Source organism: Leopardus geoffroyi, chromosome D4 (assembly GCF_018350155.1).
Source record: "Leopardus geoffroyi isolate Oge1 chromosome D4, O.geoffroyi_Oge1_pat1.0, whole genome shotgun sequence".
Lineage (NCBI taxonomy): Eukaryota > Metazoa > Chordata > Mammalia > Carnivora > Felidae > Leopardus > Leopardus geoffroyi.
In genome coordinates, this window is record NC_059342.1 from 93,150,395 (window position 1) to 93,176,341 (window position 25,947).

The window sequence follows — 25,947 nt, forward strand, 5'->3', positions numbered from 1 at the left end:
ACTAGACGCTGCCCGTGTGGCGAGGGGAAGGTTCTCGTGGAACTGAGTCTCGCACTAGTGGAAGCCCTGGGTCACGGCAGGAGGGAGGTCTGTACGGGGGGTGTCCCGGCCGCTGCACGTGAGCCCAGTGGGAAAGGAGGACCACGTGGGCCGACAGCCTGTGCAGAACCAGCAGAGGTGACAGACAGGCCTGGCACCCGGGCGTGGGCGGAAAGGATGTTGGAAGGAGACACCGGATGCTCACGGTGACGGCGGACAGAAGGGAGGCGGTGGGAACACTAAGACAGGGGAACGAGCTTGTTGAACGTGTGCTGGAACTTTCCGGGGCCCTCAGCACCTGGTTTCGTTGTCCTCTGCATCCTCGATATTGCCCAGGTCTGCCTGCGGTTCGCCAGGTTGGGCGGTTCCTGCCGCAGTTGCCTCTGGCCGATCTATTGGGGCCTTAAGTCAAAGCAGACTCCTGGCAGGAGGGGGTCCTTACGAAAGAGAAGGAATAGCCCGCAAGGACGTGGTGGTGTGTCAAGCCTCGTCGCGTCTGGCCCTGGCACGCTGGCAGGTCAGAAACACGACGGACGTTCAGGAGCAGCGAGCGGACTCACTCCCCAGCTCGGTCACGGGGCCTGGCTGATGAAGCAGGTACGAGTGGAGGAAGGCCACGGGATGTGGAACACAAGAGTCACGGGTGTGGGCCAGCGTGCCGACCGCCTCGCCGTCCGCTCTTTGAGAATAGCCGAGCCCGGAAGCGTGTGTAAAAAGTGGACTTGACCGTGGCCCCAGAAGAAGCCTCAGCAGCTCGCAGACCACGACAGGTTTCCCGCGGCGCGGCAGAGCGCAAAGTCTTTCTCCAAACCTCTCAACTCTTCAATGCTCGGAAACCAAAGAGGATGCTGTCACGTGCTTGTGGCTCAAAGTCGCAGGCTCGGCGCAGTCGTCTAGCGCGGGCTGCACGAGGGGCAGCGTTTTCATCCGTTTTGTTCAGGGACGCGTCCCAGCCAGCAGACCTGGCGCCCGGGACACGCCGGTGTTGAGGAGACAACTGACTGCATAATGGGCGAGCACCACACACGCCAGAGCCGGTGGCCTCAGGGCACGTTCTGGAAAATGAGCGCGAACTCGGTTCATCTCGTGCGGTAGAAGCGGTAGAAAAGAGGTAAAGCCGAAGAACGCTGAAGGAAGGAGAGTGGGGGGTGGTCTTCTCTCTCCCGCCAGTCAGAGATCACGACACCAGGAAGGGGCTGAAGCACAGGCTCCGTCTGGGAGGAGACGGGGCACGTCTGGTCTCGGAGCGGCCAGCACCTCGTTAGGGAGCGGCGAGGAGGGCAGGGGGCTCGTGCCAGGGCAGCAGGCCGGCTCGCTCCCGCAGAATCCCGCAGAGGCAGGGGAACGGATGCGCCCGGGGCGTGGGACACCGCGGTGACCTCCTCCCCACACGCCTCAGAGATGGGCCCGCGCTCCCGGGGCAGCTGAGCCAGACGGCTCGAGTCCCAGACGTGTCGCACACGGCCCGACAGGTACAAGGTGATCGCCGCATCAGTGCTCTGTGTAAAATTCTTCACGCTGGGAGGCGAGCCTGATCTCCGTCCGCCTGCCCCAGGAGGCTGCTTACATTCCGGCCGGGGAAGGAGTCACTGATGGGTAGAGAGGACTTGGTTCATAAACACAGTGGAATATCAGGCGGCCACGAGAAAGAGCGGAGCCCTGCCATCTGCGACCATGTGGGCGGACCTGGAGGCTGTTGGGCTGAGTGAAATAAGAAAAAAGAAATAATGAAGATAAATAGTGTGCGATTTCACGTGTGTGGAGCGTGTAAAGAGCAAAGCCGAAGTCGCCATAAATGCAGAGCACGAACTGGTCGTTGCGGGGGTGGGCGGGCGCGGACAAAAGAGCCGGGGGGCGAGGGGGCACAGAACAAGCCACAGGACGAGGGGCACGGCAGCGATCGCGGTGTCGGAGCGACTTCGTCCGGTGACAGATGTGAGCGCCCCTACGCGGTGAGCGTTTCCTAACGTGTGTGGCCGCCGGACTGCTGTGTGACGCTCCTGACGTGTAAGGGGTGTCAGCTCGTCTCCCGTGGCTCCTGCTCGCTCTTGCCGTCTCAAGTGGAACGAACGAAGGTGCTTGAAGACCTTTGCTTTTTACTGGCGTTTCTTCGTGTTCGTGATTTTTCAAGGGAGCGTGTTTTATTTATTTATTTATTTTAAATTTTTTTTTTTTTTTCAACGTTTATTTATTTTTGGGACAGAGAGAGACAGAGCGTGAACGGGGGGGGGGGGGGGGGGGGCAGAGAGAGAGGGAGACACAGAATCGGAAACAGGCTCCAGGCTCCGAGCCATCAGCCCAGAGCCCGACACGGGGCTCGAACTCACGGACCGCGAGATCGTGACCTGGCCAAAGTCGGACGCTTAACCGACTGTGCCACCCAGGCGCCCCAAGGGAGCGTGTTTTATATCTCGTGTCGTCTTACCAACTTTGTGTCGTTGACTAAGTAAGTGGATATACGGTGCTAAAAAACCGGGAAGGATGCTTCTCTGCAGAATCTGGCCTCGGGCAAAGACCCACAGCCGCTGCCCTTGGGTGGCCATCACTGAGACCCCTGCCGCCGCCCGCCCCCCTACTGTGAGGCCCACGTCCCGGTGCCCTGTGCTCGACTCTGGGTGGCCACGGATCCCCCGACACTTGAGGAAGGCACCGGTGTGAACACGAGGCCAAGTCTGCAGGGGCCCCACAGGCGAGAGAGGACGGTGGCCACGGACTGGGCGCTGGAGGAGAGCGTCTGGAACACGGTGTCCTGGACAGAGGTGCACCGTAAGTGGGCAGAAGCGGGCCCGTGGGGAGAAAACGTGGCTGCTGAAATTTAAGAGTTCACGGAGGTGCGTGGGGCGCCTGGGTGGCTCCATCGGTTGAGTGTCTAACTTCGGCTCAGGTCACAGTCCCGTGGTTTTGGGTTCAGGCCCTGGGTCAGACTCTTCTGCACTGTCAGTGTGGATCCTGCTTGGGATTCTCTCGCTCCCTCTCTGTCACTCCCCTGCTCGATCTCTGTCTGTCTGTCTCTGTCTCTCAAAATAAATAAATCAAGAGTTTACTGAAGTGTTAGATGACGGCTTTGAAGAAACCTCCCGGAAAGGACATCTAAAAAGCGGAATGGACAGTGGGAGAGAAGAGGCGGAAAAGCGAGAGGCTCAGTCCAGGAAGACCGGACAGGAAGGTGGGAGGACTTACCCTGGACGCATACGACATGTGCAGGAAACTGCATGTTAGGAGCCACTGCCCGCGTGTGACGGATGCTGTCGGCCTGCTGCTGCCTCGATGCCACCCACCAAGGCCCCGGCCCCTGCTGCCGTGGACGCGCTCCCACGTGGGGGTCAGGCTCGGCGCCTTTGCCTTCCGACGTTGGGCCCTCCCTGCCCCTGCCCTGCTCCCCGCAGCAGCTCGCCGTGAGTCCTGGACAAAGGAGGACCCGTTTGTCGTCCTTGGAAGAAGATCTAAGCTGTTTTCTCAGATGCCGATAATCAGTATAAAAATTGTGATTTCCTTTGTTCATTTATTGCCAGCCCAATACATAATTTTTTTTTTTTTTTTACAGAAATGGACAAAGTAAGGTAAACATTCGTGTGGAAGAGTAAAGGCCTAAGGGATGAAATTAACCCCTGTAACGTTTTATTTGCACGTGTTTATGTTTACAGAAGAACGCACAAGGCATTCTTGGCTGTACGTTTATCCACATGCCCCTGTTGTTACATTTTGTCACATGAGCTCTGTTTCTGCCTCTGAGCCGTCTGAGAACAACCTGGGGGACAAAGGCACTCTGATCGCCACAAACACCGGGGAAGTTAACGGCGACGCGGCACTGCCTCGCGGTCCGAGCGGTTTGTCACTTGTCCCAGTAGTGTCCTTTGTGGCCGTTGCTCCCACTGCGGGTTGTGGCCCGGCTTTGCTCCCTCTAGGTGGCTGTCAGGCGGTTCCGTCATTCTTGTCTTTCTTGGCTTCGGCCTTGTGAAGAGTACAGGCCATTTGGTTTGTCGGATGTCCCTGTTTGGGTCTGTCCCGTGTTTCCTCTGATTCGATTCAGGGCTAGCAAGAGTGCCTCCAAAGTGATGCACCGTCCCGGTGCATTTGACTGGGGACGTGAGGTCGGGGCACCCTTGGCTGAGGCCGTGTCGCTGGGCTTCCCCAGTCTGAGGTCGCTGGTTTTCGCTTTCTCGTCAGTCATTTGGGGAACTGGCTCTGAGACTGAACAAACAGCCCGTTTCCCAGCAGACTTTGACCTGCTGGTGGTCCCGTCCACGGGGAGTTTGCTCGCCCTGTCCTCCTCCTCTGTTTATCAGCTGGCCTGTCACCACAAGGGAGTGGGGTGCCTTCTTGCCACTTGTTCTTGGGTTGGTTTGCACCACGAGGGCCCTGTGGCTTCTTGTCCGTTCAGCAGATGAGAACCCACGTGTTCACTGTTTTGTCGTAGATTCGTGCCGGTTTCGGGCAAGGTGATGTTGAAGGATGAGAGTGTGGGTACTTGGCTTGACAAAGACCAAGTTTGGTTTAACTTTACTTTGGCTAAACTGCTGTGGTTTGGGTCCCGGAGAGTCACGTGGCCCGAAGGAGCCCGGCCAGCGATGTTCCGGGGCGCATAGCACTGTGGACGCGTGGCCATCTGGCTTCAGTCCACATGAGATGGGCGTCCCTGCCTTGGGTGACAGATCTCTGCCTGAAAAGCAAAACATAGTAATTTTGAGAGGAAAACACGGGAAAATACCTTTAGGACATTGGTGTTGGGATGGATTCCTGAGATTACAAGAAGAAAAGCACAAGCGATAGAAAAGATTTTATTACATTTAACCACACGAGAATGCGGCGTGCTGACGGAGGAACTGTGTAAAAATTAAGGGACAAGCTATATCCATGGAAAAGTATTTGGAACGAACACAAAGTGACAAAGGACCGTCACACGACCCTTTTGTGGCCATAACAGGTAAAGAATTTGTACAAGTTAGACGAAGTTGAACAACCTAGAGACAGAGAGCAGGCTTGTTGCAGAAGCAGAAGTGGAGAGTGACACTGTGCCCGTGGTCACGGACGTGCTGCTTCACGAGGGGGCGTCTCACCCCCATCCAACCGGCAGCGACCCACGGGGCTGCCAGCACCGGGCGGCCGGGTGTGCGGGGCGCAGAGGGCACATGCAGATTTGGTTCTCGCGTGCAAGAGTGCAAACCGTGGAGCGCTGTCCAGCTGTTCAGACGAACGCCGGGAATCTACCCCCGTGAACGTACACGGACTTGGACACAGCACTGAGTTTGGGGGACGGACAGGCTGCAAACGGGAGGTGCAGTGTGGGATGGCGAGCGTAGATTCAAGAGAGCCAGGTCCAGAGGGTAGTGTTCGTGGACGCGCACCGTCCGTGGCCGCGTGGACCGCGAGCGGGCGGCGGTCTCCGGCGGGGGAGAGCCTTGCCGTGGGGGTGCGGGTGCTGTGCCGTCTCATTACCGAAGGACGAGATCTGAATCAGATAAGGTGTGGTGTTAACGCTTCCGTCTGAGCAGACGATCCTTGGGAGTCTGATCCCGATGTCTGTAATGTTTCGTGATCAGAGCGTAAAGTCAGGAAGCAGCTGTTAGCGGTGCCCAGGCGCGGAGTCACTCCGCCCGTTAGCCGTGTCAGCGCGGAGTCAGTCCGCTTGGAACACGGTTCTGTGTTGATCGTGCAGGACGCGGCGGAGGACTGACTTCGCCGTCGTGAGCTTGGGGCACCGCAAGTGTAATCTGCGCTTCCGAACTCTTCCCGGTGATGTCTTCTGAAGAATAAAATTACTTAAAAAATGGTTTTTAAATCGGTTCTTTTCTTACCTGTGTGTATTGGCAGGCAGAGTTCTCTCAAGTCATCTGCACGGCCCCTTCCGTTTTAGTCTGAGCTGCGTGAGGCTGTCTGGCGGTGCTGGTCCGGTGGGGGCGCCACCAGCCTGCAGAGCAGCCCCCCGGATGCCACCGACCAGCCGTCCCCAGCCTCTTCCGTGGAGGGAGACCTCTGCTACGCGTCGTCTCCTGGTTTGGGGGGAACAGTGGTATTCGGGACTACTCCTGGGGTAGCCTGCCCCCCCCCCCCCCGCCCCCACAGTGGAGATGACCTCATGCAAGGGGTCCAGCTGGTGCAAGAAACTTGGTAAAATGTTAACGGCTTTATGCAGCAGTGTCCTTTATAAACTGAAAAGTGACGGTACTCTCCATTCTGGTATGCTGTTTTAGCTGGCAACAACGAAATTCAAACCCTAGAGAGTCTCCGGTCTTTTTCTTGAGTGCTTACTTTCTGTGTTTCTTGTTACTGGTTCTACTTATTACAGTGTTTAAATGTCTTAATGTTATCCTTTTAAACATCACTATTCCCTTTGTTTAAAATGTTTTCATTTCAAATTATGTGTATATATACACGTGTGTGTGTGTATATATATACACCCATATATATACACACACGTATATATACATATATATACATATGTAAATGCAAACATACTTGTGAAGCAGCGTGTGTATGATAAACTGTAGTTTTCTCTTTGCCCGTCAGATATATGCTTGAAGGAGGTAACGTCGATGGCTGACAGTCTGTATAATATTCGGCTTCTGAGGGAGTTCTCGAATGAGTATCTTAACAAATGCTTTTATCTCACCTTAGAAGACATGCTGTATGCTCCCTTAGTGTTGAAGGTAATCATGAATTATTAAAGACACATTTTTTTTTTTTTAATTTTTTTTTTTTCAACGTTTATTTATTTTTGGGACAGAGAGAGACAGAGCATGAACGGGGGAGGGTCAGAGAGAGAGAGAGGGAGACACAGAATCGGAAACAGGCTCCAGGCTCTGAGCCATCATGAGCCATCAGCCCAGAGCCTGACGCGGGGCTCGAACTCACGGACCGTGAGATCGTGACCTGGCTGAAGTCGGACGCTTAACCGACTGCGCCACCCAGGCGCCCCAAAGACACATTTTTTAAAACCATCGATGAATAAACTATTTACCGTGTCCCTGTTTTTGTTTGTTTTCTTTCAGCCGAACGTTATGGTTTTTATTGCCGAGCTCTTCTGGTGGTTTGAGAATGTCAAACCAGATTTCGTTCAGCCCAGGGATGTTCAGGAACTGAAAGATGGTGAGTGAAAACCTTCTGGGAATCGATGGCCGTTTCCTCCCAGAGATGCCAAATACAGTACTCCAGAGGCGCCCTTGACGGGTCTCCGCCTTGTCATCGTCAGTGGCGTTTACGTGGTTTCCTCTGGGAATACAGAGACCTGCGCTGTCCTCATAGCTGCGTGTCTGCAGCTCCACATCATGTCCTAGAGCTTTTCCCAGCGTGCAGCTCTGGGCCTGTGCTCGTCCCGTAAGATCAGAATCCGGCTCCTTCGGAGAGTGATTGGCCTCCTCGGTTGGGAAGAATGCAGCTCTAGTCTTGTCTGGGGGGCAGAAAAAACTGTGTTTGCCACGGGGTAGGACAAATCTGTAAGGACTTCAGAAGACAGTGTGGAAGGGTGCCTGGGTGGCTCCGTCGGCTAAGCTCAGTTCAGTCCGACTTCGGCTCAGGTCATGTTCTCACGGCTCGTGAGTTCGAGCCCCGCATCGGGCTCTGTGCTGCCAGCTCGGAGCCTGGAGCCTGCTTTGGATTCTGGGTCTCCCTCTCTCTCTCAAGAGTAAATACACATTAAAAAGGAAAAAAAAAGACAGTATGGAAGAATGTCTTCATGTCCTTGCGATTCCATAGAAAGAATCTAAAAAACCACAAAGGAAACAATTGGTAACACAGACACCTTAAAATGGAGACTTTGATTTCATTGAAGGGAGATAAAGAGTTAAAAAAAAGAAAACTAGCTATAAAGGGGAAAAGACACTCCTAGAACTTACAACACATACCTGTACCCAGAGCGTATACTCAGTACCCAGATCGTATAAAAAGCTTGTTCATACCAACGAGGAAAAAAAAAAAACAAACAGAAGAAAAGCAAAAGACTTGCACGGGTACTTCAGTAAAGCGGTGCTCCAAATGCCCAGTAAACGCACGCAGAGATGCTTCGCCTAATCGGTAACGGAACGGTGACCGACAGATGTCCCCGCCGTGTTGGCCGCGAGCTAGTTGAACGGTGCCAGGGCTTGGGGAAGAACGCGGGTACATTTCCCTGTCCTTGTCACTGGCTTCGCCAGCTCAAGAACCTTAGCATCATCTCTTGCTTGAGAGGCTAGCTGCCTGTTCTGCCTCTGCAGAGGGCCTCGTCCTGGTCCCTGCCCAGTTGCTCTCCTTCCCGCTGTGTCCTGTGAGGTCGCGTGCTGCACCTGACCCCTCTCTGTGCACCGGACCCTGAGTGCCTTCCCGGGAGTCTCCGACCGCTCCCCCCCACCCTGGGGTTTCACCCCGAGGTGTTGAGCATCACCTGGGAGCAGGGCCGGCGCTGGAGGCGGAGATGGGCAAACTCGTGGCGTTTGGCTGCAGGGTATGGTGACGACGCACGCTCTGGCCTGGAAGGGCTGCCCTCCGAAGGATGGTGGTGGTTTTTCAGACACAGCGGGAGGGAGGCTTGGAGGCAGCAGGGCAGGGAAAGGGGGCACGGCGGGGCTCACGCGTCACCGGCCCACCCTGGCGCCTCTCTGCTGTAAGGCACGTCCCTGGCATCACGTGGGTGGCGTGGGCACCTGCTGGCTGCTTTCGGCTACAGGCGTGGCTGAGACCTGCGGACGGGAAGGCGGACTCGAGGCGGGACGTGTGTCCGTCTGCTTCAGTGGGTCACCGGTCCTCCCACGGCGGGTCTGAGAGACTTGACGTGCCACCACGTGGGCATCTGGCTTGTCGGGGACCGGTCCCTCTGAGGGGCTCTGTGCCGGCCCCGGGGGAGCCTGCCTTTCGCCTCCCCGTGTAGGTGCAACCCTGCCCCAGCCCCTTCGTGCGCGGGCGCACCATGCCTGCGTGGCGGGGCTGATGACAGGCCGGCTGGCAGCAGCCTGCGGCATCTGTCCGCGTTCAGAGTTGCCCCCACCTGTTAAGCGGGCTCGGGCTTCTCTTCTGTCAGCAGGCGTCATGGGGCTGCAGGGGCCCAGCGTCCGCCTCTGCGTGTCTCCCACTGGGACCTGTAGTCCACGTGGCGGTGTCTGTGGAGGGGCCCTTGGCTGCTCTGCACCCCATTCGGAGCCCGTGTGCCGCTCGGGCGGTCCCCCAGGTCAAAGCGTGCCACGTCTAGAACCCTCTTCCCCATGAGAGCTGTGGGATGTGGTGGTGTGTGTTTTACTTGGGTGGGTGACCTGGGGTGCCCCTGACCACCGGACCCGTGGTTCTGGGCCGAGGCTCTGTGTCCCTGCCAGTGGTCGGGGCCGCCGGCTGGTTCCCGCCCTGCCGGTGTTGCAGCTTTCACTTTTGGCAGTCATTTTGTTCTGGGAGAAGTCTGCGGGATGTTTCATTTTTTTAGGTGCTTCTTGCTAATGTTTTCGGTAATTGCAAATAACACGGACGTTTCTGTAAATTGCCATTTGTGCAGCTAAAACGGTGTCGCACCACAAGAGTAGTCGGCCTCCCGTTCCCATCTCCAATGCCACCAAGCGCAGCTTCCTGGGCAGCCCCGCGGCGGCGAGCCCGGCCGACTTGCAGCCCCCCGCTGCCCTGCCAGCCGAAGGCGGCCACAGGCACCGCCTGCACCCCGAGGAGCCCGAGCACCTGTGAGTCCCCCTCCGCTTCTCTTCTCCAGTTAGTTTGCACTCAGAATCGCAGTTCGTGTTCTGCAGGGGTGATGGGGAAAGTAGAAGGGGGTTGGCCGTGGGAGGCCTCCCCCCTTGCCTTCTGCTTCCGGCAGCCCCAGGCAGGGGAGGGCGTGCACAAGCCACTGTGTCCCCGAGTGGCACTTTTGGGATATTTATCCCGGGTTTGAAGTTCTTGGTACTCTTGGCTAATTCTTATGATAATTAACTTTTCCCAAAGAACCTGTGGTTTTCTCGTATGTTGCCGTGATTCATGATTCTGTCTATGGTTTATTCTCTGTGGTTTATTACGTACATTTGCCATTGAACTTGAAGACTGATACACTGGTGATTCTCTTTTCCTGTTCTTTCCCATTCAGGGGGAAAGGCGCCTCTGCCTTTAGCCCATCACACCCTTTACTGCCTCTGAGACAGAGACAGCAGAAGACCACGCAGGGGGAGGGCCTTCCTGGTAAGAGCACACGTCCCCTGCACCTGCCTTGGTCTTTTGTCCTTCCTCCTGCAGCCTATGCATTAGGTGATGGTCCTCGGTGGGATACTCCTACTCTGATTTGGTCATTCTAGTCCGGAAAATTTTAATTTGTGTGGATATTTCCTAGAATGTATAGTCTTTATGGTGAAAGTATCATTTTTTTTTTTAAACACTTATTTATTTTTGAGAGACGGAGCACGATTGGGGGAGGGGGCAGAGAGAGGGAGGTACACAGAATCCAAGGCAGGCTCCAGGCTCTGAGCTGTCAGCACAGAGCCCAACACGGGGCTCGAACCCGCAAGCCGGGAGATCATGAGCTGAGCCGAAGTCAGCTACCCAACCACTGAGCCACCCAGGCACCCCTGGTGAAAGTATCATTAATTACGTGAAGCATACAGAAAATTGTTCTGTCGTACCTAATAAGCAAGGACTTGCGCGTATGGATGTTTAGTTAGAGGTCCGATGGTCTCATGTCATGATTTGGACTAAATACTAAGTCATGTGTTACTTACTAAAACTCTTGAAGGCTGTATTGTGGTTGTCATTGTTTTTCTTGGGCAGTTCTGGTATACTGAATTATGGTGCGTTTCCTTGAGAAATTTCCGTATTAGGTTGCAAGAATTTGAGATGCTACGAAGTCAGCTGCTTAATACCGAACGCCTTGCTTCCTCCTCCCTGCAGATCAGCGACACCGGTCCAATTCTTTAACCCGAGTGGATGGCCAGCCACGAGGTGCAGCAGTAGCATGGCCAGAAAAACAGAACAGGTGAACTCTGTGTTTCAAGGAAGTTTCTGTGTGAAATGTTCATCAGGTTAACCTTGCCCTTCCCCGGAGGGGGTCCAGGGGCCGCTGGGCTCGCCGAGACCCACCCAGGGAGTCCGTGGCTCAGAACCGTTTCCTCACAGGGCTGGGGTGTCCTCTCCTCGGTTTTTCTCATTCTTGTGACAGATCGAATCCCGAGGCGGACAGCAGAGAGGATCACGACAGTGTTTCACTCCACATAAGCTTTTTCAGTTTAGAAAATACGGTCATACCTCACGGGATGGCTTTCTTGCCATAATTTTTTTTGTTTTCGAAATGTTTCAGCTCTCATGTTAGCACCGTAAACATTGGTATCGATATGTAATACTAGCTTCTGTGCTGCTGGAGCGAGCCCTCAATGAGCGTATGATGAAGACTCTTTGAGGGCCCCAGCAGCTTTTAAGGGCACAAGGAGGTCCCGGGACCTCTTCATGCGCAAACCAAGTGTTCCCCTAAGTGTTTGGGAACTGCCGGACTTGAGCTGGTCTCTGTTGTCCTCTGCTCCGGGGAAGGGTTTGCTTAAATCCACTAGACGTAAGGCCGGTGCTCTCTTTTCGTAACTAGTGCCTTGTCTCTCCGTGTGTTTGAGTCCCCTTCTCGAATAGACGGTGGCGTGTCCAACAGGCTTCTTTCCCCACGTTGCAGGCCTGTGTCTCAGCCAGCGCCCTTTGCCCTCCATCACGCTGCCAGCTGTGACCTGGACCCCGGCTCCGGTGACAGTGTCAGCCTGGCCCGCTCCATCAGCAAGGATAGCCTGGCGTCCAGTGTCATTAACCTGACTCCGCAGAACCAGCCCCAGCCTGCAGCGCTGAAGACCGATGGCAAAAGCCTCCTGAACGACGTCCACATCGAGGATGAAGAGCTCGTGGCCGTCATCAGAACGGACGTGGCTCCCCATGGCGGCGACCGGGGCCTGCCGGCAAGTGCCAGGTCTCCCCAGAGATTGGCAGACACCCTAGAAAGGAAGCCTGAGACTTTCTTCCTGGAGCCCTTGATGCCGGCCGTGCTTAGGCCGGCCAAGGAGAAGCAGGCGATCGCCAAGGAGGACGAGTGTGGAGAGGGGCGGCCACGGAGCTTTGCCTCTAAGAGACCCAGCGAGGGCCACCAGCCCCTGGTGCGCAAGAGGGCGCCCAGCAGTCACGGCGGCCGTGACCCGACCAGGACTTTCACCCCGATCTCCTGTCCGGAACCTCCCGCGGGCGTGGACCCCGTGCCTGCTGAGACAGGGCCGCAGGCGGTGAGTGATTTCGATCCGTCACCCCGGGGACAGTCTGCCGACGGCTTCTTTCTCCACGTGGCCAGGGCCGCTGACGACGCGGAGGGCAGGTTCTGCATCAGCTGTGCCAGGAGCCCCGGCGCCCACGACCCCGAGCCGTGGGCCGTGCTGAGGCAGGACTCGGACTCTGACGTCGCAGACCTGGAGGAAGCCGAGCAGGACTTGGTCGGCGAGGACCACCCCGTGGTGATGGCCGGGTACGTCGGCGAGGAGGAGTCGGCGAAGCTGCAGGAGGACATGAAGGTGAGGGAGCACGAGGACAAGGACGACGCCAGCGGCCGCTCGAGCCCCTGTCTGAGCGCCGTGTCCCAGGTCAGCGGCGTCTCCGCGGCCAGTGGCAGCGTGAAGATGACGAGCTTCGCGGAGCGGAAGCTCCAGAGGCTCAACAGCTGCGAGACCAGGTCCAGCACCAGCAGCTCCCAGAAGACCACGCCGGACGCCTCGGAGAGCTGCCCGGCCCCGCTGACCACGTGGAAGCAGCGGCGGGAGCAGAGCCCGGGCGGGCCGAGCGCGGACCACGCCAGCCTCCTGGCCTCCGAGCTGGTGCAGCTGCACATGCAGCTGGAGGAGAAGCGCAGGGCCATCGAGGCGCAGAAGAGGGAGGTGGAGGCCCTGTCCGCGCGGCAGCGGCTGAAGCTGGGGAAGGCTGCCTTCCTGCACGTGGTCAAGAAGGGGAAGGCGGACGGCGCCGCCCCGCCGCGCCAGCCCGGACGCCCGGCGGGCGAGCGTGCGCGGCACGACGGGGAGGACTTCGACGGGGCCTCCGGGACAGAGGAGCTGGCCGCGAAGGAGGAGGGGAGGGAAGGCGCCCTGCAGTCTCCGGACGTGGACGCCGAGAGCCCGGTCTTCCTGCAGCATAAAGCGGTGGCCCCGGCCGCGCTGCACGAGCTGGAGAAGAGCAGGGCGCTGTCCGCCGCGCTGCTGGAGGACGCCGGCCAGGCGGTGGACGCGAGCGAGTGCGACCTGTCCATCGAGAAGCTGAACGAGACCATCAGCACGCTGCAGCAGGCCATCCTGAGGATCTCGCAGCAGCAGGAGCAGCTGCTCATGAAGCCGCCCGCGGCCCCGGCCCCGGGCCCCAAGCACGGCGGCCCGGACCCGCAGGTGCGCGCGGCCATCCACTTTGTGGAGCCGCTCTCCCCGCCCGGGACGGCCGCTCACCGCAAACCTCCTCGTCTCGGCCAGGCTCGGAATTCCCGCTCCGGGAGGCCGGCCGAGCTGAAGGTCCCCAAGGACCGGCAGGCTTCCTCCCGCAGCAAGACCCCGACGCCCAGCGTGGAGAGCCTCCCGCACCTACGGCCCTGCCCGCCCCGCACCCCCTCCGACCCGGGCTGGGACGGGGTTGCAGAGCCTGGCGGTGACCCTCCCGAGAAGTACTTCTTTGACAGCTACCGGCTCCACGATGAGAACAACCAGCGGACTCTTGTCTTGTCTTCTTCCAAAGACGCAAATATTCTGTCCGAACAGATGAGCCTCAAAGAAGTTCTGGAAAGCGGCGTGAAGGAGGTGGGGCTCAGCTGCCCCTCGGTCTCAGGGAAGGAGAACGTCCCTGTGGATGAGCCCCCCAGAGGCAAGGCCAGTCTCATCGAGGTGGACCTCTCGGACCTGAAGGCCCCTGACGAGGACGGGGAGACGGAGGGCCCTCAGAGCGCCGTGGACCTCGCCAGTGAAGGCGACCAGAAGCCGGGGGTCGGCTTCTTCTTCAAGGTAAACTGCTCCCGGCATCTTCTCAGCTGGCGGGTCAGGACCTTACGCTCAGAGCGGGGCCGGCGGACCTCCCCCACCGCCCCCCGAAGGGCCAGGGAGGGATCCGAGCCCCCCACCCCATGTCGCAAGGACCCGACTCTGCTGGAAGCACGCGGGGCAGGGCCTGTAGGTGCGATCGGGGCCGCGTGCCGGTGAGGCTGCTGCCCTGGGCCCGACTCGGGGATCCCGTGTGACCTGCACGTGTCAGAGCCACGGATGGCAGAGGCACGTTCCCCGGGGGCTTTGTTTCTGTCTCTGCCTTTCTCATAGTGTTTCCTTAGGTGGAGGAGAGAGACGGACGGTGGGGCGTCCTTTCTGTTTTCGTGGTCTTTCTCCCACAGGGCACAGGATTTCTCTTTTCCCAAAAGCAAGAAGCAGGGTTGGGTTTTTAATGCTTTCAAACTGTAAATGAGCGGATATCGATCTGGGTGTCAGCTCACCGGGTGGAAACCCGGGGCACAGCCGTGCGGCTAAACTGGCTTCAGTGGGAGACATTGAGGAAGGTGGCCGGTTGGGGCTGTTTCTTTTTTTTGTTTTGTTTTTAAATGTTTGTTTATTTTTGAGAGAGAGAGAGACACACACACACTGCGTGAGCGGGTGAGGGGCAGAGAGAGGGGGAGACACAGAATCTGAAGCAGGTTCCAGGCTCCCAGCTGTCAGCCCAGAGCCCGGTGTAGGACTTGAACTCACAGACCTGGAGATTGTGACCTGAGCCCCTTAGGCGCTCCAGGTTGGGGCTGTTTCTGGGACTGGTGTCCGTTTGTATCTTAGCGTCTGTAAACCCCCGCTAATTCATCAGGGAGAACGGTGGACACGCGTGTTCTCCGTGCACACGTGCGTGCAGGCGCCTGGAGGGCCGTGTCCCTCGGTGTGATGCGCGCTGTCTGCTCCGTAGGATGAGCAGAAGGCGGAGGACGAGCTCGCCAAGAAGCGGGCGGCCTTCCTCCTGAAGCAGCAGCGTAAGGCCGAGGAGGCGCGGGTGCGGAAGCAGCAGCTGGAGGCGGAGGTGGAGCTCAAGAGAGACGAGGCCCGGTAAGCTGGCGCCCGCCCCTGCCCGGTCCGCCCGCCTTCCTTGCTGCCACGCCCCAGCCTCCCCCGCCCAGCCCCAAGGCCAAGCTCTGGCTGAGGCACTTCTGGGACTTATCCCTCTCACTCAGCACAACATCCCTGAGCTGTCAGTGCTCACCCTGGGGTCGCGTGGCTCTGCAGGGGTGCCGGGTGTCCACCGGGGGAGGCGGGTGCAGGTGTGGGGGCGTGGGGTGCAGGGGCGTGGAGTGTCGGATGTGGGCGTGTGGGGCACAGACTGTTCGATGCAGAGGTGTGGGATGCGGAGGCACAGGGTGAAGGACATGGGGGGGGCGCAGGGGTACAGGGCACAGGGTCGTGGGGTGCGGGGGGCATGGAGAATCGGATGCAGGGGTGCAGGGGCACAGAGTGTTGGATGCAGGGGTGAGGGTTGCGGAGGCACAAAGTGTGGGATGTGGGGTTGCGGGTCGCAGGGGTACAGAGCACAGAGATGCGGCGTGTGGGGCACAGGGATGTGGGGTGTGGGAGGCACAGAGTGTAGGATGCAGGGGTGCAGGGGCACGGAGTGTGGGGTGTGGGGACGCGGAGTGTCAGATGCAGGGGTGTGAGGTCACGGGGTGTTGGATGCGGGGATGCGGGGACATGGGGCAGGGCAAGGGGGCGAGGGGGGCAGGGGCACAGGGTGTCGGATGCAGGGGGGCGGGGTGCGGGGGCGCGGAGAGTTGGATGCAGGGGGGTGGGGGCACGGGGTGTCGGACGTGGGGGTCGCAGGGACACCGGGCGCGGTGGCCGCCGCCCACGCCTGAGGGGAGCGTGTGTCCCGAAGGCGCAAAGCCGAGGAAGAGCGCATCCGGAAGGAGGAGGAGAAGGCACGGCGGGAGCTCATCAAGCAGGAGTATTTGCGCAGGAAGCAGCAGCAGATCTTGGAGGAGCAGGGGCTGGGGAAGCCGAAGGCCAAGCCCCGGAAGCCGCGGCCCAAGTCCGTCCACCGGGAGGAGTCGTGCAGCGACTCAGGGACCAAGTGCTCCTCCACCCGTAAGCAGGCGGGGCGGGCAGGGCGGCTGCGGCGGGCGGGGTGGCCCCCGGCGGGCCTCGCAGCAGCTCCCTTGTCTCGCCAGCTGATCACCTGAGCCGCGCCCAGTCGGGCTCCAGCCTGTCCCTGGCCTCCGCGGCCACCACCGAGCCCGAGAGCGTGCACTCGGGGGGCACGCCTTCCCAGCGGTAAGGGGGAGCGGAGCGCGGGGCGGCGCGTTGCGTGCGGTGGTTCTGGGGCGATCTCTCCGCGGCCGGCTGCTGCTGCCGAGCTGGAGCCCTTTTGCTCTGTAGCCTTGACTTTAGCCGCGTGTCTTTCCCGTGAACGAGGACGTGTCCCCAGATACCCACAGTTCCCGGATAGCGCTTCCCTGGGGCCCACAGCCCCTGTCTGTGGTCACCAGCCGTCCCATGGCGTCCTTGAGGGCCGAGGACCCTGCTCAGACCGCTCGTCACGTGAATCCTGTGCCTCCTTAGGCCAGACCGGCCTCTGCCCTCCTCTCCCTCCCTTGACCTTGATGCTTCTGACAGTCCAGGCCGGCTGTCTCGGGCCGCCCCCAGCGAAAATTCCCCCCGACGAGCTTCAGGCTGTGCGTTTTTGGCGAGCGGGTGTTTCTTGGCACGGCCTGTCAGGCGTGTCCTTACTGGGCCATTCTGGCAGCGGGGGCAGGGGTCCTGCTGGCCCCAGGAAACTCCTTTGTGCTTAAGAAGGGATCTGGGAGAAGATGCTGGCGACTGTCGATCCCACTGTTTGCTCATGGGCGTCAGTAACCACTGCCATTGCCTCGTCCCTTCGTCTGCGTGTGTTGTTGTCTCCTCTTGTCCTCCCCGTGAGCGTCCTCTCCTGGCTGTGGCCACCTTGTTCTTGCTCGTCGTGTGTCTGGTAGCTTCCTGTCACCCGGGCCTCGGGGAGGGCACGTCTCGGGGACTCCAGATCCCAGTCGGGGTTTTGTTCTAATGGTCGGTTGCTGGGGCCGCCTTTAGATTTGAGCCCCTGCTCCTCTGCGAGCAGCTCACACAGCCTCGGTGCCACCGGCTTCCACTGTGCTCGTGGACACTGCCCTGGGGGACGTGGCTCAGGGATCAGAGTTGTTGAGACCCGGGGTTTTGCACTGAGCCCTCGGTGTTCCCTCCCTCCTCCCTGTCCGAGGCCTCGTCCCTCGAGTGTCGGCAGCACCGGTGTCCCAGACTTTGTCCTCCAGCTTCCCGAGCCAGTGGGGACCCGGTGCGGCTGCCCCGCCCTGTCGGCGTGGAGCCTTCGGGCGGACCTCTGGTGGAGGCCGACATCCCTCTAGCGGGTCTGTTCTGGTCACTCTCTCACGCCTGAGGTGTCGGGCTTTTGTATTTGGCCCAAGCTTACAGTTATCCCCAGGGCGGAGCGGACAGACAGGCACCTCCCCGCCCCCTCGGATTTCCCTGCACCGATGGTGGGGGGGCTGGGTTCCACCAGCCCGTGTGGATGGGGGCCCCAGGGGGTGCCTGTGACCATCCCCGTCCCATCGCCCTTTCCTTCGGCAGAGTTGAGTCCCTGGAAGCCTTGCCCACGCTGAGCCGTAACCCCAGCAGGAGCACAGACAGAGACTGGGAAACCGCGTCCGCTGCGTCCTCTCTCGCCTCCGTGGCCGAGTACACAGGTAACGGCCTCGCCCCCCGTGGAGAGCACAGGCACCTCCTTGCCCGGGTGGGGCGGGCCGTGCTGGGCCCCGGCCACCCCAATGGCGGGTGATGCGCCTTTCTGTCCCCGTGGCCCCGCGCCGAGTGTTGTGTCCTGGGGAGCCTCAGAATTTAAAACGTACTGTTTCCTTTCTCTTTTTTTTTTTTTTTGGATCAAAGAGAAAGTAGAAAGGGACAAACTAACAGCCACTTTCATCTTTTTCTTAGTTTGTCGTTGAGAATTCTTCCGAACAGATTTGGGGTGGCTGGACCTTGCTGACGGAGGCTGGCTGCCGCTTGGCTCTGGGAGACCGTCGGTTCTGGTGCATGTGCGCCTGGAGCGCATCTTTGGGATTAACGTCGTGGGTCTTGCCTGTTTGACAGGTCCCAAGCTGTTCAAGGAGCCTAGTAGCAAATCAAACAAGCCGATCATTCACAACGCCATCTCTCACTGCTGTCTGGCTGGGAAAGTGAACGAGCCTCACAAGAATTCCATATTAGAGGCAAGTGTCAAACGTCAGCACTAAGGTTTTTGAATTTTTTATTGAAGTTCAGTCGGCACACAGCGTTACCAACCGCCGAGTCTTTGTGTAGAACGAAGGGCGTTTGTGAGTCAAGGCTTCTTCCTAAAGCGGCACTTAGTCGTGCTGAGGGCGGTTGCTTGCTGTGGCTCTGAGCCGCCCTGCTGCTGAGTCCCCCGCTTCTGAGAGCGCGCCGTCGCACGGGAGCCATCTGCACGGCCTCTGTGGCGCGGGGGCAGGGGCGGCGCGAGGGAGAGCAGGCTTCGGACGAGCCGCGCCGGAGGGCCTTGCGCTCGGGACAGAGCCGGAGGCTCAGGCAGGGTCGTGCGGCGGGGAGCCGGGGGGAGAGCGGGTGGACGTCGCGCACCAGAGGGGGACAGCGTGATTGTAGGTAGCGGGGGGAGCGGAGCTTGTGCACGCTGATGGCCTTGGCTGCGGTGGTGGCGGATGGGCGGATGGAGCCAGGAGGCGGCGGCAGGGGTGTCCTCAGGGTGGAGGGGCGCCCGGCGGCAGGAGCAGCTCAGTGTCCGCTCAGGTCACCGCACGGGTGGAAGTTCGGTGGTGAGAGTTGCGCTGACCGCCACCTTCCCATGGGCAACACTCGTCACATCTGCCGCGAGAACGCTGCTGGGCCTTCGGTTTTGTATTTTATTTTGAGAGAGACAGCAAGGGAGCGCTCGAGCAGGGGGAGGGGCAGAGGGAGAGAGAGAGAGAGAGAGAGACCCAGGCAGGCTCTATGCTTGCAGCCCGCCTCAGGGCTCGATCTCATGACCCTGGGATCGCGACCTGAGCCAAAATCGCGTTCGACACTCAACCAACTGAGCCACCCGGGGGCCCTGGGCCTTGGTTGTTTTAAAGGTGAGATGGGGTGGTCTCAGCAAGAACGATGCGGAAGGCATTTGGAAGTAGAGAGTCAAGGTTAGGACTTACGTGCCCTTAGCCTGACTGGTGTTCAGTGTGGAGTGAGCCACGCCCTCTGCACCATGTGGGGCTGGGCGTGCCTTTCCTTTGATGTCTCATGCTGGTCCAGGTGCTGAGGGTCCATCCGGGAGCAAACTTACAGGTCCCGGCTGTGCGGCTGGCATTCTAGGGTATGAGGCGGCCCTTGATGGAGGAGTCTCGGCTTCTTCCGTAAGAGGCCAGACAGGAAATGGTTCCTGCTCTGCGGGGCTCAGCACGATGTCATAGTGTGAATCCCACCACAGACTGTGTGTGGACGGACGGGCGTGGCTCTGTCCCCATAAAGTCGTTTGCAGCGGCAGGTGGTGGCCACGCGTGGCCCGTGCTGTAGGTGAGGAGGTGATGAGCCTGGGGGGCCGGGCAGCGGGTTAGGGGAAGGATGCTGCAGGCAGGTGGGAGCGAGCCGTTGGGCTGGAGGAGCTCAGGGGAGGGCAGAGGGCACCAGGAAGCTCCCACGGGGCGTCTGTGGGCAGAGGACCCTGGACAACCTGCCTTCCGAACGCCACGTTGGCTGCGGGCCAAGCACGGACGTGAGGGGAGCAAGGGTGGGAGTGGGGACTCGAAAGGGCGGTGATGGGACTGGCTGCCCCCAGGGGCCGTGTCTGGAGGTGCATCCAGTGGCGTGTGTGTTTCCACACAATTTTTGTTGAGTTGGAGTCTCTTTTTCCCGGTTAGTCTTTTAAAATACGTATCTGTGTGTTATTCTGAGTTAACGACAAGCCTATGTACTGTGACGAAACCGATGTGTGTTTCTGAAAAATAAGGGTCTCTAAAGCAAAAAATGATTAGGAAGAACAATGGCACCGTTTCACGGTTTTACAAACCCTTCAAGTTCCTGGGTCCTTGTCTGCTTCCGCAGGCAGCGTGTTCTGGGGACACCGTGACGTTGCCTCTGGAAAGGCCCGCTGCACGCCGGGGGTGGGGGGGGGCGGGGTCAAGGCGGAACCCGGTAGCTGCTGTTGGAGGGCGGTGACCTCGGAACCCCCTGGTCGGGTCTCGGGAGCCCTGGGACTGGGGCTTGGGAAGCGAGGGGGCACAGCGTCGAAATAGGTCTTTCCGGGCACGAGGAGGATCTGTTCACAAACGTCAGTGACACAGGACGCTTACTTAAGAGCACCGCGGGCCAGACGCTGTCACGAGGACCCGCAGTGCCGCCGCAGTGCCGCTTTCGTCCAGTTCCTGCTCCTGGCGGCGTCACTGAGGTGTCCCTCGCACACACACACACACACACACACACACACACACACCCCGTCCGTGGGCTCCGTGGGCTCCCGTCCGTGGGCGGAGCGGTGGCCCCGGCACCGCGCGGTGGGAGGAGTGCAGAGAGAACCCTGTCCCGCTTGGCCGCTCCCCGGCCCCGCTCCCACCGGCCCGCCCTCCGCCGCTGGACGCGCGTCTCCTGGTCGTTTCACGGAAGGGAACCCCTCTCCGGGCGGCCTTTTGGGGCCTTTCTCCCAGAGCGTTGCGGTTCTGCCCCTCCGTGTCAGGGTGCGGGTGAGGGCTCCCCTCCTTCTGTGGCTCTCCGCCCCGGGTCGTGTAGCCGCGTCAGTAACAGGCCATTCGGCCGTCCGCGCCTTCCTGACGGTTCTGACGGCGCTGTTGTGCGAGGCGTGCCGGCGTGCCGGCGGGTGTGCGTGTGCGCGTGCGGGTGTGCCGGCGTGGGTGCTTCGGCGTCCCGGGTGCGCACCTCAGACCGGAAGTGCCGTGGCCCGCTGTGACCGTGGCGTTGGGAGCAGCCGCCCACATGAGTTCCGATCCCCGGTGGGCAGTGGGAGGTCCCAGCTTCACACCCGCAGCAGCACCTGTGGCCCCCCCCCCCGGGGGCATCCTTGGCGTCCCGCATGGTTTTGATTTGCGTTTCTCGGGTGGCTCCTACCGTGTGTGGCTGTTCACTCCGTCGTAAAAGCATTTTTTCTCACGTAGCCCGACCTGAGTCTCCGTGGCCTGTGACGCCTGCCGCGCTGGCTGTCGGGGCGGGAGGGCTGGGGCCGGGCGTCGGCAGGGCACCCGCGGGGGCGCTGTGGCGGCCGTGACCGTTGGGCGTGGCCCTCAAGTCCCTGTCTCTTTTCCTTTACTCCCCAACACAGGAGCTGGAGAAGTGTGACGCCAACCACTACATCATACTGTTCCGGGATGCGGGCTGCCAGTTCCGAGCACTTTATTGCTACTACCCCGACACCGAAGAAATCTACAAGTTAACCGGCACGGGGCCAAAGAGCATCACCAAGAAGATGATTGACAAACTCTATAAGTACAGCTCAGACCGGAAACAGTTTAACCTGATCCCGGCCAAAACCATGTCCGTCAGCGTGGACGCCCTCACTATTCACAACCACCTGTGGCAGCCCAAGCGGCCCGCGGTGCCAAAGAAGACCCAGACTCGTAAATGACACCGGCGCCGGCGGGGCGGCCTGCGGGATGCGTGGACGGGATCGATATTTATTATTTTCGTTCGTTTGGTACGAAGCGTGCGGAGTCGCAGACGTTTTTCAGAGAGGCTTCGGTTGACAAAAGAAAGGCCTCCCCGGCAGCGCCCCCCACACGCACCGGGTGCCAGGTGGGGCGAGGAGGGGGAGGAGGCGCCGTGTCGGGTGGCTCGCGGCCACCGCCGGCCACGCGGGGCCGGACGTGGGGTGCGCGTGTCGCGAGGTCTCCGGGCAGTGGATCCCTTTACTTGAAGTTCTCCTCGGTGTGAATGGAAAGCGGTCTTCTCTTTCTCACCTCCTACCCCGACCCCTTTTGCACGTGACCCGACCCCCCCCTTCCCCCCTCGTGCCGGCCGGCTGTAATCCTGTGGGGGTCACAGGGCTGAGGCTCGGTCTCGGGTCAGGGTGTTTGAATGTCGTTAGGAAAGGAATTCAAGTTGGGGGAACCTTGTTCGTTTGAGAAACTGTATGATATTTATTGATTGTGTCTACTGCCAATGTTTATATCCAGTTCTAAGATTTCTGAAAAAAATTCTTGTTCTTTGCTGCTCAGAAAACGTTTACTGAAAACCCCAGTTCACTAAAAGCACTGAAATCTGCAAAGTCTGTCTCCTACTAAGATGACGTTTACAGACGTGATGGTTTTCTGCCACGCAATCATGAGGACGGTGAGTGGTGCCATCAGCCGGCCTTCGCCTCATTGGAAATAGACGAGCGGAGCAGGTGACCGCCATCGCTCCCGGAGTTTGGGATTGCGCTCTGATGATTTGTTCACTTTAATAAAGACAGATTTTGGTACAGTAGACCAGTGTTCACTCTGAGCATGTTTCTCTTGAGAGGTGACGCGCTAGGCCGACGGTCCCTTTGGCGGCCGTATCGCTCCGTGACTTGTCTTGATTCTTGTTCCGAAGAGCAGTAGGCCCCGAGAGGAGTGCGCAGCTCCTCATCCAGATTGATAATCTTGTTCCGTTGGGCCTTTAAAAGCGGCGTAAGTGGTCATTTGCGGTGGAGCGGCTTTGGGTTCTCTCCACGTTGGTCCAGACGGTCGTGTCGCTAACGCTTCTCCGGACCAGACGCTCCCGGGAGACCGGCCTTCGGCCCCGCCGGGTGTGCGCTGCGGCTCCCCCCTGCCTGGCCGTCGCGTGGTCGCAGGCCTGACGCCGTGTGATGGACCAGCTGCTCTGAGCCTTGACCCAACTACCAGAAGATTCCGGAGTCACGTTAGTTTTGCACATGTCTTCTTGGGAGTGTTACTTGAATCTGTGTTGAACCGTAGAGACGCCGAAGATCCGTAGGAAAAGTTAGGCAAACGTAGCTGCTCCCTAACTGTGGGTGGAGTACGAGGTAAGTGAGCCCCGTGCCTCAGGGAGGGGGGAGCAGGCTACAGACCCCGAGGCGGGGCTGTGGGCCTCCCTCCCGCTTCCCCCGTCTGCGCCCCCGTCTTCCGAAGGTTCGTCTGTAAGTACCGTGTCCGCGGCAGCCGCGTCCTGCGAGTGGGTGGAGGCGGCTGCCTGGGCCGCAAGCCGAGTGCTCTGAAAGGGTCCTGAGTGAACTTGTTCTCCTGTGCTTCTCGCTGTGTGTTCGATATTCTCTTATCCTATTTATTTTAAGAAAGCGCTGAGATGTAATAAAGTAATTAATTTGCCTTTTAGTAATCACCCCCGTGTGAGGTTGTCGTGGCTCCTTCTGTGGGTCGGCGTCTTTTGAGGAGTTTTGCGTCGTTAGTTGACCAACACACTTCTCGAAAAGCACCTCCTTCTGGCCCGTCTTGTGGGGAGGCTTCCCAGCTGCTTCCTTTGCGAAGTCAAAACGTGCGACCGCGTCGCCGCCGGTTTCGACGTGGCCGCGCGGAGCGAGTGGGGTGGGATTGTTCTCGACGGAGACGCGGGGGTGCTCCCGGCGGACAGCTGGGCGGTCGTTCCCGCCAGACTTCTGGGAAAGTTCAGGATCTCTCGGTGTGGTGAGTCAGCCTCTGGGTGCCCTGACCATTGTGGGCATGCTCTGTCGGTCACCGCAGCCGACGTGTGTGCTTAAAGGGCCGGTAGGCGCCCTCTGGGTTCTTTGTGCGCTGAATGGTGTGGCGGGCGTTTTTACTATGGAAAGTTTCGGACACACGGGATGCGTTTTGCGGTCAAGATTTTCGTCTCTTTGGGCCCGATGCGGCAAGCGTTATTTTTCAGTTTCTAGGATTGCACTGGTAGCTCTGTGAATGTTTCACGCTCGCCAAAGCCCTTCTGGGGCTCGCGTCCTGTTGTAAATTCTTACCGTGCAAATGTACGTCTCGTATTGCCACTCGTCTGCCTGTAGAGAACTTAATTTTGTAACAAAAGCGTTGAGCAAATGATGGAACGTGCGAAGTGTAAGTTCTTGGTCTTGACACAGTGTCCCGGGGGCCCGAGAGGGTGGATGTTTGAGATAAACGACACTGGAGTGGGTGAGTCCCGTGGTGACGTTTATCTCGCGCCCATACACAGGCGTGCACGAGTGTTGTGGGTACAGATGTGTGTGCGTACAGGTGCCCTTGGGTCCGTCGGCCCCGTGTCCTCAGTGTGCCACACCAGAGCCATCTCTGGTGCGGTCTTGCAGCCCCCAAGCTGCCCTCAGTGAGGAGGAGGGGGCGGGAGTGGGGGGAGGCGGCTCTCAAGTCGGTCCTTGGCTGCATTTGCAACTGTGGTTGTCACTTGGACAGGAAAGTATTTGCTGAAAGAAACTTTCCCTTCGGAATGAACTTGCGTCGCCTTCGATGATCAGTGCCGGCTCCTTCCGTGGGATGGGGTCTGAACGTCTTTGTGTCGGAGCGTGTGGCGCGTGGAAGGCTGTGGCTGCGTTTCTGCTCGCGTCCGTCCGCGTCGGTGGAGAAGCAGGTCGTGTCCAGGGTGGCGTCTTTTCTCAACAGCTTGGGGCGCCTTGCTGTCTCCTCGATGGCGCCGGTGGGTCCTTACAGCGGCGTGAACAGTGGAGGGAAGCGATGCATAAACGCCACAGTCCAGGCCCGCACACAGGCGCGAGGCTGTGACAGGTGTGTGTCGGGAAAACCTTCCTTGGCTGCAGAGACGCGGCGACAGCATTGAAGCCGCTTCCCCGGAAGTGGGGTGGGGGCGGGTGTGTGTTGACAGCCGGGGGCGCGAAGCCCCTGTCCTCTGCGCGGCTCCCGTGTTGGGGCCGTCAGGACACTCCCCCCGCGTTCCGTGCCGATGGCACAGGCGGAGGTGTCCTCAGGATGTGACGTGCCACCAGACCCAGGTGGACAGAAGGCCACGACGCCAGGCAAGAAACGATCTCGTGTCACGGCTCCCTTGTTCTAGAAAGAACCGGACAGACTGCCCCTCACTGTTGTACGTCATCACGAACAGGAAGTCCTGTGGCTGGTCACAGCGCCGTCTCACGTGGCGGGTCACACGGACGGTGACGCGGTCTCGGGGTCGTCCGCAGCCAGAGGGCGCGGGGGGGCCGCCAGGGCCGGGGGCACGCCGGCTCGCTTGAGGCCCGCTGTCACGCGGCGTTTTCAGTCGAGCCGATGAGACTCGCTCGCCTGCAGATTTGCAGGAGGCGGGATTTACTTTTTGCCCTTTTATTCCAGATTGTGTTCGTTGTAAACCAATCCTTGTTCTTTTTTTTTTTTCTTAAGGTTATTTGTCTTGAGAGAGAGTCACGGGAAGGTCAGAGAGAGGGAGAGGGAGGGAGGAGAGAGGGAGGAGAGAGGGAGAATCCCAAGCAGGCTCCCGCACCATCCGTGCAGAGCCGGATGCGGGGCTCGAACCCACGAACCGCGCGATGATGACCTGAGCCGAAACCAAGAGTTGGGCGCTTAACTGATTGAGCCCCCCAGGGGTCCCCCCATTCTCTTTTTATCCTGAAGCAGAGCTCACCCGCAGAAAAGCTAATGAATCCCAGCGTGCAGCCTGCTACGTTTCCACAAAGGGCCTTTTTAGACTCATAAGTGAATGGTGCTCAGCCAAATCAGCCTCGTGCCAGAGCCGTGAGCTCCGAGTGCCCGGGAGAAGCCTCCGGAAGGGCTTTGTGGAGGGAGGGCCATGCTGTAAACAGTCCTCAAGTGACCTTAGCTGCCGAAAAGGGGGTGGCCCCCCAGAGAATCTGGGCGTGCTCCGGTTGTCCTGCCGACGCGCCTGTGGGCTCGACGTTGTGCCAGGCACGCGCGGCAGGCAGCGTTTGGGGCTGATCCGGCGACAACCGCCCTCGGTAGGACGGGGAAGCAAAGAAGCAGAGAGTGGGAAGGAGGTGGGGGGTGATGTTCCCGGTGTACTCGGGGGCGTCAGTGCTCCGGGGACGGACGGCCTGTTTTTGCAGAAAGTAGCAACGTTACTG

At 59.4% G+C, this 25,947-nt stretch overlaps 1 protein-coding gene across 7 annotated transcripts in view; it reads left to right on the top strand.

The window, feature by feature from the left end:
• CAMSAP1 (calmodulin regulated spectrin associated protein 1) overlaps positions 1-22,424 on the top strand; it is a 59,088-nt gene extending 36,664 nt beyond the window's left edge. For 4 of the 7 annotated variants that reach the window (XM_045467880.1, XM_045467878.1, XM_045467879.1 and 1 more), the window contains 12 exons: positions 6,547-6,686; positions 7,029-7,125; positions 9,491-9,668; positions 10,067-10,158; positions 10,861-10,945; positions 11,627-13,964; positions 14,899-15,035; positions 15,856-16,064; positions 16,148-16,250; positions 17,580-17,695; positions 18,099-18,217; positions 21,283-22,424. In XM_045467880.1, coding sequence (XP_045323836.1) covers positions 6,547-6,686; positions 7,029-7,125; positions 9,491-9,668; positions 10,067-10,158; positions 10,861-10,945; positions 11,627-13,964; positions 14,899-15,035; positions 15,856-16,064; positions 16,148-16,250; positions 17,580-17,695; positions 18,099-18,217; positions 21,283-21,585 — 3,917 coding nt within the window. In that variant the 3' untranslated portion in view covers positions 21,586-22,424. The remainder of the gene's footprint in view (positions 1-6,546; positions 6,687-7,028; positions 7,126-9,490; positions 9,669-10,066; positions 10,159-10,860; positions 10,946-11,626; positions 13,965-14,898; positions 15,036-15,855; positions 16,065-16,147; positions 16,251-17,579; positions 17,696-18,098; positions 18,218-21,282) is intronic. The other 3 variants (XR_006709882.1, XR_006709884.1, XR_006709883.1) reach the window with 2 other exon arrangements.
• The last annotated feature ends 3,523 nt before the right edge of the window (positions 22,425-25,947 follow it).